The sequence below is a fragment of the Lemur catta genome, chromosome 3 (assembly GCF_020740605.2).
Source record: "Lemur catta isolate mLemCat1 chromosome 3, mLemCat1.pri, whole genome shotgun sequence".
Taxonomy (NCBI): domain Eukaryota; kingdom Metazoa; phylum Chordata; class Mammalia; order Primates; family Lemuridae; genus Lemur; species Lemur catta.
The window spans coordinates 17472962-17487931 of NC_059130.1; the positions used below are offsets into that span (position 1 = coordinate 17472962).

The 14970-nt window shown below is 35.8% G+C and overlaps 1 protein-coding gene across 3 annotated transcripts in view; it reads left to right on the top strand.

The window, feature by feature from the left end:
• The window catches only part of MAGI3 (membrane associated guanylate kinase, WW and PDZ domain containing 3), a 228165-nt gene that overhangs the window by 124503 nt on the left and 88692 nt on the right, over window positions 1–14970 (top strand). For all 3 annotated transcript variants that reach the window (XM_045546841.1, XM_045546840.1, XM_045546842.1), the window contains exon 2: window positions 7183–7299. In XM_045546841.1, coding sequence (XP_045402797.1) covers window positions 7183–7299 — 117 coding nt within the window. The remainder of the gene's footprint in view (window positions 1–7182; window positions 7300–14970) is intronic.

The window sequence follows — 14970 nt, forward strand, 5'->3', positions numbered from 1 at the left end:
GCTCGAGGTCAGGAGTCCGAGACCAGCCTGAGCAAGAGCGAGACCCCGTCTCTACTAAAAATAGAAAGAAATTATCTGGCCAACTAAAATATATATAGAAAAAAAAAAATTAGCCGGGCATGGTGGCACATGCCTGTAGTCCCAGCTACTCAGGAGGCTGAGGCAGTAGGATCGTTTAAGCCCAGGAGTTTGAGGTTGCTGTGAGCTAGGCTGACGCCACGACACTCACTCTAGCCGGGCAACAAAGCGAGACTCTGTCTCAAAAAAAAACAAAACAAAACAAAAAAGAAATAATATGGGAAAACGGAAGAGGAGGAAGGAAAGAAAGGAGGGAGAGAGGAAAGAAAACCTTTCTTGGGGTGTACAGGGGTAAAAATCAGATGTGCAGAGGCAGACTTGACCTTAAAATGCCAGCAATGTGTAGGAGTCTGGGTGATAGAGGAAATCTGACCAATGAATTTATGATAGCTGCTTCCAACAACCAGTGGAGAATGGACACTCCCATTTTAACATGTACTATTGCCATGATGGAGACAAAGAATGTAGCCTCTGTAAGCAGGATACTTTTTCCTGATTGGTGAGGTGGTTACAGTGTTATGCAGAAGACAGCAACAATGCTTGATTACTTTAGTCTGTGTTTCTTCAAACTGTAACTTAAAAAAATGACTAGTTTTAAAAAATTGAAATGGCCTAAGACACAGTATTTAATGCTTTTCACACTTGGGACTGAATAAGAATTTAATTATATAAGTTGTTTTAAAAATTCATTAAGTTCCTGCTTGTCTGTAATGAGAGTGGCATATTAGAGAAATATGTGGGTATGGGGTTTCTAACTTTGTAAGTTTATAACCTTGGATACGTTCACAGAAGACAGAATAGAAATAATGACATGGCATTTGAACACAACTATGGAATATAGAGGTTACCAAAAAGAATATGTCCATAGTTGTTAGCTTATAGCAATTATGAAGGGTTTTGGTGTCAGACCTGAGTTAGTTGATGTTCTTTTAAATTATTGTTACAAAGTTCTATTCAACTCACTGGTCTCTGGAACTCTTGTCTCAGCTTGTGTGAACTCTGCCTCACTTTCTAAGAACTAGCTATACTGGATTTCTTTCGGTTCCTCTAACCACTATATTCTTTCCCACCTGAAGTAAGTGTCTTTGCATGTCCCACTTCCTCTACCAACAGCCCCTGACCCCCCTTTCTGCTTAGCTAACATCTGTTTATCCTTCAGGTTTCAGCTCCAGTGGCACTTACTCAGTGAAGTCTTTCCATAACCCCTAGACTTAGGATCTCGGTTATAGATTCCTACAGTGCTCTGTAGGGTAGTCCCCCCATCCTAGGGGGGTATATTCCAAGACCCCTTGTGGATGACTGAAACTGCAGATAATACTGAATCCTTTATATACTATGTTTTTTGATGTGATAACCCAGATGGCTACTAAGACAGTAGTGTATACAGCATGAATACGGGGATGGTACAGCTGGACAAGGGGATGATTCACATCCCAAGAGGGACAGAGCAGGACAGTTTGAGATTTCATCACCCCGTTCAAAATGGCAGCACTTTAAAACTTATGATTTATTTATTTATTTCTGGGATTTTTTCATATAATATTTTTGAATTTCAGTTGACAACAGGTGACTAAAACCATGGGAAAGGAAACCTCGGATGGGGGGAGAATAAGCTTGTGCAAGAGAAGAAATTCATCGAAAGAGACCATGCTTCTTACACACACACACACACACACACACACACACACACTCTCTCTCTCTCTCTCTCTCTCTCTCTCTCTCTCTCTCATCTAGTGCTTACAGTGTTTATAGTGCAGGTTCTGAAGTCAGATTGACTAGGTTCGTATCCCAGGCTTGCTACTTACTAGCAGTGTACCCTTGGCCAAGTTACTTAACTTCTCGATACTTTAGCTTCTTATCTATAAAATGGGGGTGGTAATAAAACCTACCTCAAATGTTGTTGTGAAGAGTGAGTTAAAACTTATAGTGTATAACATGTATATAATAGTAATAATAATTCTAAAATAACAGTCTTAGTCATCAGTGTTTCTATTTCCCATTCTCTTCTCATTCCTACACCCTCCCTCAAGAAAGAGTAGAAGAGTTTTTGGCTTTTTTCCATGCTGTAAATTTGTCATCCCCAGTGGAGCCAGAAGTCAGTAGATTTGAATGGTTAACTTAGCCTTATTTTATATTTCAGGCCAGATATCATTTTATGAATATGTTTTAAAATGTTAATAAATAACAGAATTTGAAGGATTGGCATATAAACTGTAATTAAACCCTACTTTTTAACACTTAGAGAGCTTACTGCTTTAATGAAGTATTGAAGAATTTAGTGAAGAATTTATTTCAGCATTTTGACAGTCAAAATAAAATCAATTTCATTGTTTAAGAAACATAGTTTAAGTTATATATAGACTATTAAAGAGTGCTATATCAGTTAAGTAAGTACTGTCTTCTAATATTTCACATATTCAAGGATGGAAAGGGTCAAATGAACAATTAAACAAAGTAAAGCTGATTCATTCATTCCATGTGCTAGATACTGGAACTAAATCTGTAAAAACAAACCGTGGCTTTGGCTCTCAGCTGACAAATGTTTATGTTTAACAAGGTGTAAGGCATTTTTAAATAACTTTTGTACCATAGAATGGGTTTTACTATGAAATGTATAGATACTGATTATCTAGAAAAGCCTTGTAAATACCATTTAGTTTCACAAACAAGTAGACAGTTTCATTTATTGTTTTAGGGACCTCCTGCCTTGAGCCAAGGAGCCAGTCTGGCTTTAAACTAATCTCACCGCTTCATGAAACGTTCCCTTATTGCTATAGTTCTCACAAGGTAGAGGAAGCAATAAGATGAACTGCTCTTCTGAGTCTTGGTCTAATGGGAAAGGACTAGTCAGTAATACTACTTTTGTTGAGCTCGTTATATTGAACAGTTTATTGGGGAAAGTTATCAAGTTGTCTTATAGACATCATAGTAAGGAAGAAAACCGGGACATGGTTATGCCCATCTTTTGCCTTTGAGGATAACAGGTTTTTGAAAGTTTATAGCATCCATAGGTGTAGTCTCAAGGCTAGAGATTTCTAAAAGAAAAATTATGTGAAGAAATTCTATGGGTGTATAGAATGCTCCGAGCAGCTCAGGTTTCTCAAAGGATGTGCATGATTAATAGATGAAAGGAGCGCATAATCATCACTCAGTTATACAGTCCTAAGTAGACTTTAAGAAATAAACATTTTAGAATTTTCTTTTCAAAGGCCAAAGCTCAAAAGGAGCCAAGATGCTTCAGAGAGCACAAAGAGCTTTTAGGTTGTATTTGGAGTAAGAGCAAGAAGAGGGAAGAAGTAGGCTTACTGTCTGAAAAAGGTATTCTTAATGTTAGCTATTTCCAGGCAGAAATCAGACCTATACTATTCTTACTAGCTTCTAAAATTTTGAAATAGCAGAATTATTTTTCCAAGAGCAAAAGGTAGAACAAACAGTCTGAAAGGGGAAGTTAAATCAAAAGATGAGAAAATAGTAAAAGTATCATTCACTTTAAATGAATTTAAGTTTTCAAGACTTAAATGAATTACCTCCCAGGAATGGAAGGGACTCAGATATAATCTCAGGGTTATTGTCAGTATTTTTTACAAAGTCACCAAGAATATGGGAAGTACCAAGAGACTGGAGAAAGACAAACATCCCAGTTTCCAAAAAGGAGTAATGTGTATTGTGAAAACTTAAGCTGAGTGTCATAAGTTAAGCTGTGGCAAAATTTGAAGAGATTATAAAAAAATAAAATTTTGTAAGCATTTAGAAGAAAATGGGATGATCATCATGAATCAATGTGAATTTGTAAGAACAAGACATACCAAGCACCCCTGATTTTTTTTTTCAGTTTTATAATTACTACTGGATTGGGAAATAGTAAAGACATGTTGTGTCTTGACTTTATCCAAGTGGTTAACAAAATTTCCTTGACTATCCTCTTGGAAAAGATGATGAAATATTGGTAATTAGATTGATTTATAGCCACTTGCATGGCCACACCCATGCCAGCATGCCACAAGGTTTATCAGAATAATAACCAGTTACCTTATACACTGATTCCCCAAAGAAAACTGGTGGTGAATATTAATTTGCATATATTCAGAAAGTATGATTTGTAGTTATGAGTACTTTTGACTAAGGATTTATATGTTGAAACTTGAGTGCCTGAATTTATTTATATGATGTAGTCCCAGCTACTCGGGAGGCTGAGGCAGGAGGATTGCTTGAGCCCAGGAGTTTGAGGTTGCTGTGAGCTAGGCTGATGCCACGACACTCTAGCCAGGGCAACAGAGTGAGACTCTGTCTCAAAAAAATAAAATAAAAATAAAATAAAAATTCCCTTGAATCATATCAAAGAGGGAACCATAATCTTTCCTGTTTAGAAAAGTTCTTTTGGTTTCTTGAGAAAAGGAAGTCCATGATGACTACTATATCCAACGTATGTATTATTAATTGTTAATCTTAATGCCAACCCCATAATTTACTAAACTTTCATAATTGATATTTCATTGATGTTTATAATATTTTATCTCTAGCCTCAAAAAAGTATGATGATTTTTTTTGGATAGTTTCACATTTTAAATAAAATATCACACTTATAAAATTGTTCCTCCCTCTTTTCTTTACAACTGTTCATCTCAGTGTTATATCCAGAATCCCAGTAGAAGTGGAGGGTGAAAACAGCACATTTCCAGCCCTGATAATTGTAGGTGTTATTCTTTAAGTCTAACTACTTATTCTGCTTTAGCTGGCCTCTCAGTCTTAAGATCTTATTAGCCCTTAAAATAAGAATTGAATTGTTTTAACCATTTTCTCTTAAGAGACCCATCATGTTGTAATTTGTGATTTATGATTATATTGTAGCTTTGTCCTTTATCTCTAACTTAATGGCTGTTATTTTTATAGATTAAAATCCAACCTGGGTTTTAAACATATTATAGTTATCTCTGAAAGTTATACCATATCGTATACTAAAGGTTCAAATTGAAAAAGAAAAAAAAGGGAAACCTTAAGTTTAAAAAAGTGTTTATTCAGATTGCCTTTTTAAATTATAAATATATTATCTTTTATCCAAGTTAAGTCTTTTCCTAAAAATATATTGTATGGCAGTTTTTTGGATATTGGAGCCTATATTATTTTTAAATGGGGAAAAAACAGTAGTAATTCTCTGTCTATTCAAAAACCCTAACCAAATGCCCCCAAATATCAAAAAGTACTTTTAAGCAACTATATAGCAATCCACCAAAACTTTGTATAATATTTACAAAGCATCTGAGACACCTTTTACCTAATTTTTAAAATACCTAACTCATTGGGTATATTTTTGTTCAGTAAGCAATGAGTCTGTATAGTGTGATTATAAATTAAGCTTTTCTTCTACCTAATAATGGACAAGTACTGTGATATAAATAAAAAATGAAATAATATAATTTTATCTAAATTAGACTTGGATTAATGGGACCAGGGATTCTTCTATATTCATCCCTGAAAATATCTTTCAGCTTTATTTTCTTTAATCACAAAGCTTCCCCCCTTTGCTTGGCATCTATTTTTGGCAAGGCAAAAGGACTTCTCTTGATTTGTGTTTATTAGTTTGGGGTCTGAATGTTATCTCTAAACTCTGATTTCCTGCTTATATTAACACCTTCTTACATAGGTTATGATTATTTATACATGTAAGAAAAAACCAAAAGAGGTGAAAAGAAATATAACATTGTGTAATAATAGAATGAACTGATTTGTAGTATTTGGTTTATCTAAGCTTGTGGTAAGCATGTTGCTCCAAATAAAATGAAGAGTGTACTTCAACTAGTCATTTCGTATTCAGTAATCAGTTTTGTCTTAGCATTGTTCTTTTCTAATTATCTGAAGTCTTGTTTAATGAATAATGTTTGGACAGCTTTGATTTTCATTTTAAGTTCAACCCTTACTACAGATTGACTGCTATCACATTTCTGCACTCCCCTATTTTTCTGCTTAATATTTATTTTGAGAGCCCTAATATTCCCTGTTTATCTCCCATTTTCTTCACAGATAATAGGAAATCTTTGACTCTCTTATTTATTCACATTTTATCTAGGAGTGAGGCAAGTAGACAGAAAATGCTTTTTTGATCTAATGATAGGTAGAAGACCCTGAGGTAGGGCCCGGTTTGGCCTTTTCAAAGATGAGAAAGATGGCCAAGCATACGTGGAGCATAATTTGAGAGGGGGAAGAGTGAACAAGTTAGGGTCAGAGATGGTCAGAACATGTAGGGCTTTCTAGGCCTTGTACGGGAGTTTGGATTTTATTCCAGGTGCAACAAGAAGTCATTGCAGGCTTTAAATAGAGTAGTAATTATTGGATTTATATTTTAAGTCTTATCCTGGCTGCTGTGTGAGTGGTGGGGGCAGGAGGGATGCAAGAATGGATGCTGATTAGAAGGCTGTTACAGAATTCCAGATGAGAAATGATGGTAGCTTAGATTAATGTGGTAACAGTGGAAGTGGAGAAGAGTGGAATGTGTTTTAGAGGTAGAACTAACTAAAGTTGCTAATGGATTGGATATAAGGGATAGAAGTGAAAAGGAGAAATTGAAGATGACTTCTAGATTTGGGGATTGTTCTATAGGATAATGGTGCTTTCTAAAGACAGGGAAAATGGGGCAGAGGAAAACATTGGGGGAGGGTGGAATTAAGCTGTTTTGACTATCTGAAATTTGAGGTGCTTATCTGACTTCCAAATATATCTACTATATATTAATATATGAATGAGTTTGATGAATTTGGAGCTTGGTGGAGGTAGGTCAGGGAATGAGACATATAAATCTGTAAGTTATCATTATATAGGTGATACTTAAAGCCATGGGACTGAAATTACCTTGAATGTTTGTCACATTCTCTGACCTATATCTACTCCCTCTCCTACCATGTAAAATTATACCCACATTATATTGCAAGTACTTATTTTAATAATTGTAATATTAATAATAATTTGTGTTAGTTATGTTCTTTTTAGTAAAATATTCTTATTTCTTTTTCCTATTTATAGTTAAATGGTTTAAGGATATTAAATCACTAGTTTCTATATTTAACTGGACATCTAACAATTATGTTTTGTTTTCTGTGGTTTTCTTTGTAGGCAAAGTCATTAATAAAGATTTGCGACATTACCTGAGTCTTCAGTTTCAAAAGGGATCAGTTGACCACAAACTGCAGCAAGTGATCAGAGATAATCTCTACTTGAGAACCATTCCATGTAAGTATGTGATGAATAAAAGAAATGAGGGAGAAATGTCCTTACTTAACTAAGAAAATATCTGTAAATAACTCAAAAAAAAAAAAGGAAACAACTCAATAGAGTAACTCATATGAAATTGTGAAGACTAAGCTGGGGACAAGAATGAAACAAAAATTGGATAAGGAGAAAAATTTTCAAAGGACCTAGAGGTTTTGTTTTTAAAAGTAGAAAAATTGGAAGAGTCTAATTGTGATTTTTGAAAAGTGATGACTAGAATTTAAGGATATATACTTATATGTTAACTAGATTTTATTTGTTTGAATCAATTTCTAAAGCCTATGCAGTAAAAAGACTTTTTAGCTCACAATGCCTTGTATACTGAGAACAACTATTTTATTAGAATATTACTAGTTTTAAAATCTGCCCCTTCCCCAACAAATAAAAAAAGAAAGAAAAAGAAGAAGCCTGCTTTGCCTTCTTTGTTGTAATCCATTTTGGATTTTTATCTAGATGTTGATGGATCTATTCTAGTCTTAGTAGTTTTCAGAAGACCTGGTTATTGCTGTAATGGTTTAATGGTTTTTTTTTTTTTTAACACATAACAAGAGATCATACATGCTTAAGTTTTGGCTTTAGTTAGTACAAGTCTGGGAAGGAATAAAAGGCAGTGCAAAATAAAAGGACATGTAAGGACATTCTGCTTTGTTTCCCTTTTCAACATGTTTGTAACTCCTTGTGGATACTAGCTTTCATAATGGTTCTGGAATCCTAGATTTCTTTTTCTTATTGTTTAATCTTGTATCTAGTCTATCACCAAGCCTTCCTAATTGTGTTTTTAAATATATATCCTTCTGCACTTACTTAAACCCTCACTGTTTCTTGCTTGGACTATATATTTTTTTCTTTTTTTTAAATGACAAATAGCATTATGTAGTAGCAAAGATCTAAGTAAAACTAAGTTCAAAATCTTGGCTCTAGCATCTTACTAGCTGCTTTACTTGGGCAAGTTGCTTAATGTTCCTAAGCCTCAGAATCTCCATATATAAAATGAGAATAGCAAGACTCATCTCATACAGTTGTCACTAGAATTAAAATGAGAACATGTATGTAAATCCCTTGGCCTGGAGCAGGCACTCAGGCAATGTTTATCCCCTCCCCCAATTCTAACTGGATCTCCTGCCTCTCATGTTACTTCAGTTCAGTTCATCTTTAAAGTGCACATCTATTCTTGTCTGTCTATATAGTTTGTCCTTCAAAGACTCCCATTGACTGCAAGATAAAGTTCAAACTCCTTAGCATCATATAAAATATTTTTTATTTTTAAATCTAACTCCTTATCTGTGATTTCCTCCCATAAATTTACATTGTCAGATTTCAGGATTGTAACTCCTGCCTTCTTTTTAATTTGCATTTTCTTGATATATCTTTGTCTTTTTATTTTTAAAGTTTCTGAATCTCTTTGTTTTACACATAGTTCTAGACTTTACTCAATAGCCAAGGTTTCTCTTTATATTTATTGATGTGATCAGTACCTTTAGCCTCAGTTCTGTCATGTTTTCTATTTTACTATATATAAGTCTTTTATGTAAAAAGCCTTTCAATATGTAGTCTATTTTATTTGATCTCTGTTTTTAGGAAGGCTTATATCTTTATTCTAATGGTTATCTTTATGCCTGTATATAATACTCTATGTTCCCCCTTCTCCCTTTTTTTGCTTTTGTCCCTGCTATGAGTAATATCTCTTCTTCTTCCTCCCCTCCCTCTTTTTTACCATCTGACTTGAAGTATATCTCTTTACTCCCCTAAAGTATAAGGTACTCAGTAAGTTTATACTACTTTGCATATTCTTTCCTCATTCTTACCCTGCTTTTTTGTTTTTGTTTCTTAGATAATTGAGCTATATGTATATTGGCAAAGCAGCAAGCCATTATGTTAGACTGTATAGTCTCCCTTTTATAATCATCATTTATTCTTTATTCTGTGGGTAAATACATATTTTATCTAACCATTAAATGTGTTATTATTTTTTAATAATTGTGGTTGTCTAAAGCTTGTTCTCTAGTAGATTTCCCAGGATTAAGACTTACAGAATCATCTTAGCAGTTTGTGACCTTTATACTTTAATAGTTTATTTGGATGGATATGAAATTTTTGGCTCATATTTTTCCCTTGACTATCTTAAATATATTAGTCAATCATCTCATTGTTTTCTGGCATAAAATGTTACTCTTGAAAAGTTTGATAACAATCTGATTTTCATTCCGTTATAAGTAACTTTGTATTTCCTGCATGGGGTGTCTCGATATAACATTTTTAGTTTCATAGCTCTAGAGCTTCCTCTTCCCTTTAAAGCAAGATAATAAAAATATGTACTTGTACTTTCTAAGTTCTGCCTTCTTTACTGCCCTCTGCCACTTTTACTAGGATTTTTAAAAATTTACTTTTGTTGTCCCAGTTTTGCAGTTTCCTTGGTATGAGGTTTAGTCCTAGAAAGAAGCTATAATTTATTTAGTTTCAGTTCATAGGGTCCAAGCAGCTGCAGCCCTTTCAGATCTTAACAGGACTTCTTAACTTACCCACAAACTGAAGTGTCCAAAAACCCCTCTAGGAACCTAGAAACAATGACACATCAGTAGTAGGTAGCATACTGAATGGACACATCTGGCCTCTAAATGTCATTCTTTACTGAAAGATTCCAGGTCTCCTTGGAGAAAATTCTGATTCTAGATTTGGGGCAAGGAAAGGATAACATAAGCTTGGATCATCTAATTGTACCAGGAAGTACATAAATGCTTTAAAAATTATAGGGACATAACAGAAGGACATAGAAGCCACTTGGAAGGGGTTACAGAAATCTGACACAATTTGAGCAACAAAATAAAAAGAAAGAGAGAAAGAAGTTTCTACTGTTGTCCGATATTGGACTGTAGGTTGAAAAGAACTGTGATCCCTGAGAGAAGAGAAAAGGAGACTGCACACGAAGGATTCATATGATTTCCTAAACTTTCTACGTAGCGGCATTTTCTGGACCACAGCATGGGAAGGGAGAGCCCATGCAGGTTCTGGACCCTGAGTCGAGGGGACAGAAATCTGAATTCAAGAAGTCTGATAGAATTCAAATTCTATCTTGAATTTGAAGTACAAGCGTTAGAGAGGAGACAGCTATAAGGAAAAAGAGTTCAAGCAACCTGTGAGGGCACCCCCTTGAGTCTGTTGGGAAGTACTAAGCTAAGAATGTGTAGGATCATAATCCACAAAGCCAAGCAAAGAACTCTCTGGATCTGGGTGCAGTGGCTCAAGTCTGTAATCCCAGCATTTTGGGAGACAGAGGCAGGAGGATCACTTGAGGCCAGGAGTTCAAGACAGCTTGACATAACAAGACCTCGTCTCTACAAAAAAAGTGAGAAAAATTAGCCAGGCATGGTGTGCATGCCTGTAGTACTTAGCCACTTGGGAGGGTGAGGCAGGAGGGTCCCTTGAGCCCAGGAGTTCAAGGCTGCAGTGAGCTGTGATTGTACTGCCGCACTCCAGCATAGGTGACAGAGTAAGACCATGCCTCGAAAGAAAGGAAAAAAAACCTCTTTAGGAGCTGTAAGGTTAACAATTCGTAGGGCTTACACAGGACTGGGAGACATTTGAGTTCTAATCAGCCTGAGTGGAGAAATCCCAGAAGAGTCCTGCCTTACTAGTAGGGCTAAAATAGTCATAGATTAAGCTCCTCTAGGCCCACTTTAACAAGCTTAATTTAGCAATCCCCAAAAGGATCAAACAGATATGGATGCAACTTGATGGCTAGCAAAGAAAGAAAGGAAAGGAAAGAAGGACTCTTTAAAGGAAGTCAAAAAAATGGAGACACTGAATAACATAATATTTACAATGTCCAGCATCTAATGAAAAATTACTAGACATGCAAAAAACCCAGGAAAATGTGACTCATAATCAAAGAGAAGTCAGCTGATGGAAAAAAAGAAATAAAAATGACACAGATAATGGCGTTATTATACCAGGAATTTAAGAATTATTATAAATATTCTTGAGGATTTAAAGGACAACATCAATATAATGAAGAGAAAATGAAAAACATAAGAAAGAACTAAGTGTAACTTAAAAAATTCACTGGACGGGCTTAACAGCAGATTAGAAACTGCAGAAGAAAAGATCCATGAACTTTAACACCTAGCAATACAAACTAATCAAACTGAAGCACAGTGAAGAAAAAGACTGAAAAAGTAAAAATTTTTTGAACAAAAAAAGAGAGGTTGAAAGAAAGATTTCTTCTTCTGCCATAGAGTACTAGTACCATAACTGGTTTTAGCCTCTTGTCATTAAAACTGAGAAATTGGGACAAAATATATGTAACAGCTATTTTCAGACATTGAAACGTAGGCAGAATAGGACTATGATCTGTTTATGTTGCCCTATGGAAAAATATCAAGCCAAAGTGGAGGAAGCAGAAAAAATACTTAAAGAAATAGTGGCTGAAAGTTTTGCAAATTTTTTTTTTTTTTTGAGACAGAGTCTCACTCTGCTGCCCGGGCTAGAGTGAGTGCCGTGGCGTCAGCCTAGCTCACAGCAACCTCAAGCTCCCAGGCTCAAGCGATCCTACTGCCTCAGCCTCCCAGGTAGCTGGGATTACAGGCATGCGCCACCATGCCCGGCTAATTTTTTCTATATATATTTTTAGTTGGCCAGATAATTTATTTCTATTTTTAGTAGAGACAGGGTCTCACTCTTGCTCAGGCTGGTCTCGAACTCGTGACCTCTAGCGATCCACCCGCCTCGGCCTCCCAGAGTGCTAGGATTACAGGCGTGAGCCACCGCGCCCGGCCAGTTTTGCAAATTTGATGAAAACTATAAACCCACATGTCTAAGAAGCTCAGCAGACCCCGAGCAGAAGAAACAAAAAGAAAACCACACCAGAGTTCATCATAATCTAATTGCTGAAAACCAGTGATAAAAACAAAATGCTGCCGGGTGTGGTGGTGCACACCTGTAGTCCTAGCCACTCAGGAGGCTGAGGCGGGGAGCATCTCTTGAGCCCAGGAATTCAGGTCTAGCTTGAGTAACATACTAAGACCCCTGTCTCTCAAAAATAAAATAATGAAATAATTTTTTAAGAAAAAAAATGCAAAAGGCAGACGGGAGGAAGATACATTACATGCAAGGGAACAAAGAATGACTGTAGACTTATCCACAGAAACAGTACAAGCCAGAGTACATCAAATGACATCTTTAACATGCTAAAAGTAAAAAAATGTCAACCTGTATTTCTGTATACAACAAAAATATCCTTCAAAAATGAAAGGAGAATAAAGAAATAAAAAATGAGTAAGGTGATAGAAGACACGAACAGCCCTTTGAACCAATTTGACCTAATTGCTATTTATTAGAACATGCCACCCAAAAGCAGCAGAATACACATTCTTTCTGGTGTATGTGAAACATTTACAAATATAGAACATATTCTGGACCATAAAACAAGACTCAATAAATTTAAGATGATTTAAATAATATCTGGCCATAATGTAATTGAATTAGAAATTATTCACAGAAAGAAATTTAGAAATTAAATAGCACATGCCTAAATAACCTGTGAGTGAAGGAATAAATCACAAGGGAAATTACAAAATATCACATATGTGAATATATCAAAACATACCAAACATAAATATATAAAAATTTGTAGGATCTGGCTAAAGTAGTGTTTAGGTGGAAACTTATGGTATGCTCGTATTAGAAAATAATAAAGATCTCAAGTCAATAATCTAAACTTCAACCTTAAGAACCTGAAAAAAGAAGAACAAAGTAACCCCAAATTAAGCAGAAGGAAGGAGATATTAATAATAAAGATGAGATCAGAAATCAATGAAATAGAAAATAGAGAAAATCAATGAAACCCAAAGCTGGTTCTTTGAAATCAATAAAATTGATAAACTTCTAGCTAGGCTGCTTAGGAATAAAGAGAAAAAACACAAATTAACAATATCAAGAATAATAGAGGTGGCATCACTAAAAATCCTACAGATTTTAAGTGTATAATGAGGACTATTCTCAACTTTATGCCAATAAACTCAATAACATAGTACAGAAATAGTACAAGAACTGGAGAAATTCCTTAGAAGACAGAAATTACCAGCCAGGCATGGTGGCATGCACCTATAATCCCAGCTACTTGGGAGGCTGAGGCAGGAAGATCCCTTGAGCCCAGGAGTTGAGGTTACAATGAGCTGTATGTAATCACCATTGCACTCCAGTCTGGCAACAGAGCAAGACCTTTTCTCAAAAAAAAAAAAAAAAAAAAAAAAATCCTTAATAATATTTTAGCAAATCAAAATATAGGAATATAAAAAAGGACAATACATTACAACCAAGTGGGGTTCGCAAGGTTTGTATAACATTTGAAAATTAATGTAATATTAGACTAGAAAAGAAAAACCAAATGATCGTCTCAACTGATAACAGAAAAATCATTTGACAAAACTTAACTTCCCTTCATAATAGAATCTCTCAGAAAACTAGTCCGCTGTTTTTCACTCATTGCCTCTTGACTTTAAATCTGCTCTTTTTGGCCTACTTGTTATACTGTAACATTTCTCTCCTGTCCACTGGCACACTTTTAAGCTTTGTCAGTAGAGGGAATAGGAAGGATACTGGAGAAAGAAGAGACTTCTTTTCCTGGTTCCAGTGTGTCTTTTCTTTTTGCTCCTGCTATGCAAAAAGACACCCAGCAAGTTTCAGCAGTACCCTAGCAGTCAGTGTCCAGTGGCAAGTTTAGTGGCACAGCTGTGGGAAGCTTCCCAGCAGCAAGTTCAACAACACGCTTATAGGTGGCTTCATCAGTATCACCAATGTACCAGCTGACTTCCTAGCAGTTTCCTGGTGAGTTCTATGGACACCCCAGCTATTCCCCCAGATTTCAGCAACATCCCTTGCAAACCAATTTTCCTGTGGGTTTCTGGCAAGTCCAGTCTGTGTCTTAGCTGGTTTTCTGTTAAACAAGCAAATAAACAAAACCATCCACCACACCAAAGGCAACTTGCTGGCAAATTTCATTGGTACCCCAGACAGTTCTGTGCCTGCCAGCTTTAACCCATTGAGTATGAACCAGCTACGACCCAGCAAAATTCTCCACTATCCAGTGGGCTTTTACCACAACCTCTTTGATGAGATCTGAATGCCAGACTTTGAGAGGCTCCTTCCCTTTCAGGTTTGTTCCTTACTTGGGTATTCTCCCTCAGCTCTAGGGTGATACTCTTTAGAGTTCTCTTTTATTCCCAATTAGTTAATTCCCTGTAAATAGTTAATAATTCTGTATGGTAAACCTTCCGTGTTCAAGTTTCCATGTGGATTCTCCCTCCTGTCTGGATCCTGACTGGTACAGAATTGGTACTGGTAGTAGTCCCGAGAGACAGACTCTTCAAGAAGGGATTTCAAGATTGATTTTGGTTGTGTTCTTGGTCTTGAACGCAGTGCCAAGTTTCTTCCGGTGCTTGTAATTCATGACAAGCTGTAGGATCACAAATCACAGTATCGCCTGCGGTTGATTGTGAAGAAGTGCCAATGAACCTCGTATATTGAGAGCCTAAATAATTGCTGCACTTGACTGTTATGGCAATAATGATGGCTTATTATTATTATGCGCTAATATAATATTTTAATGCCATTTTTAAGTGATCTCTACTTTATACA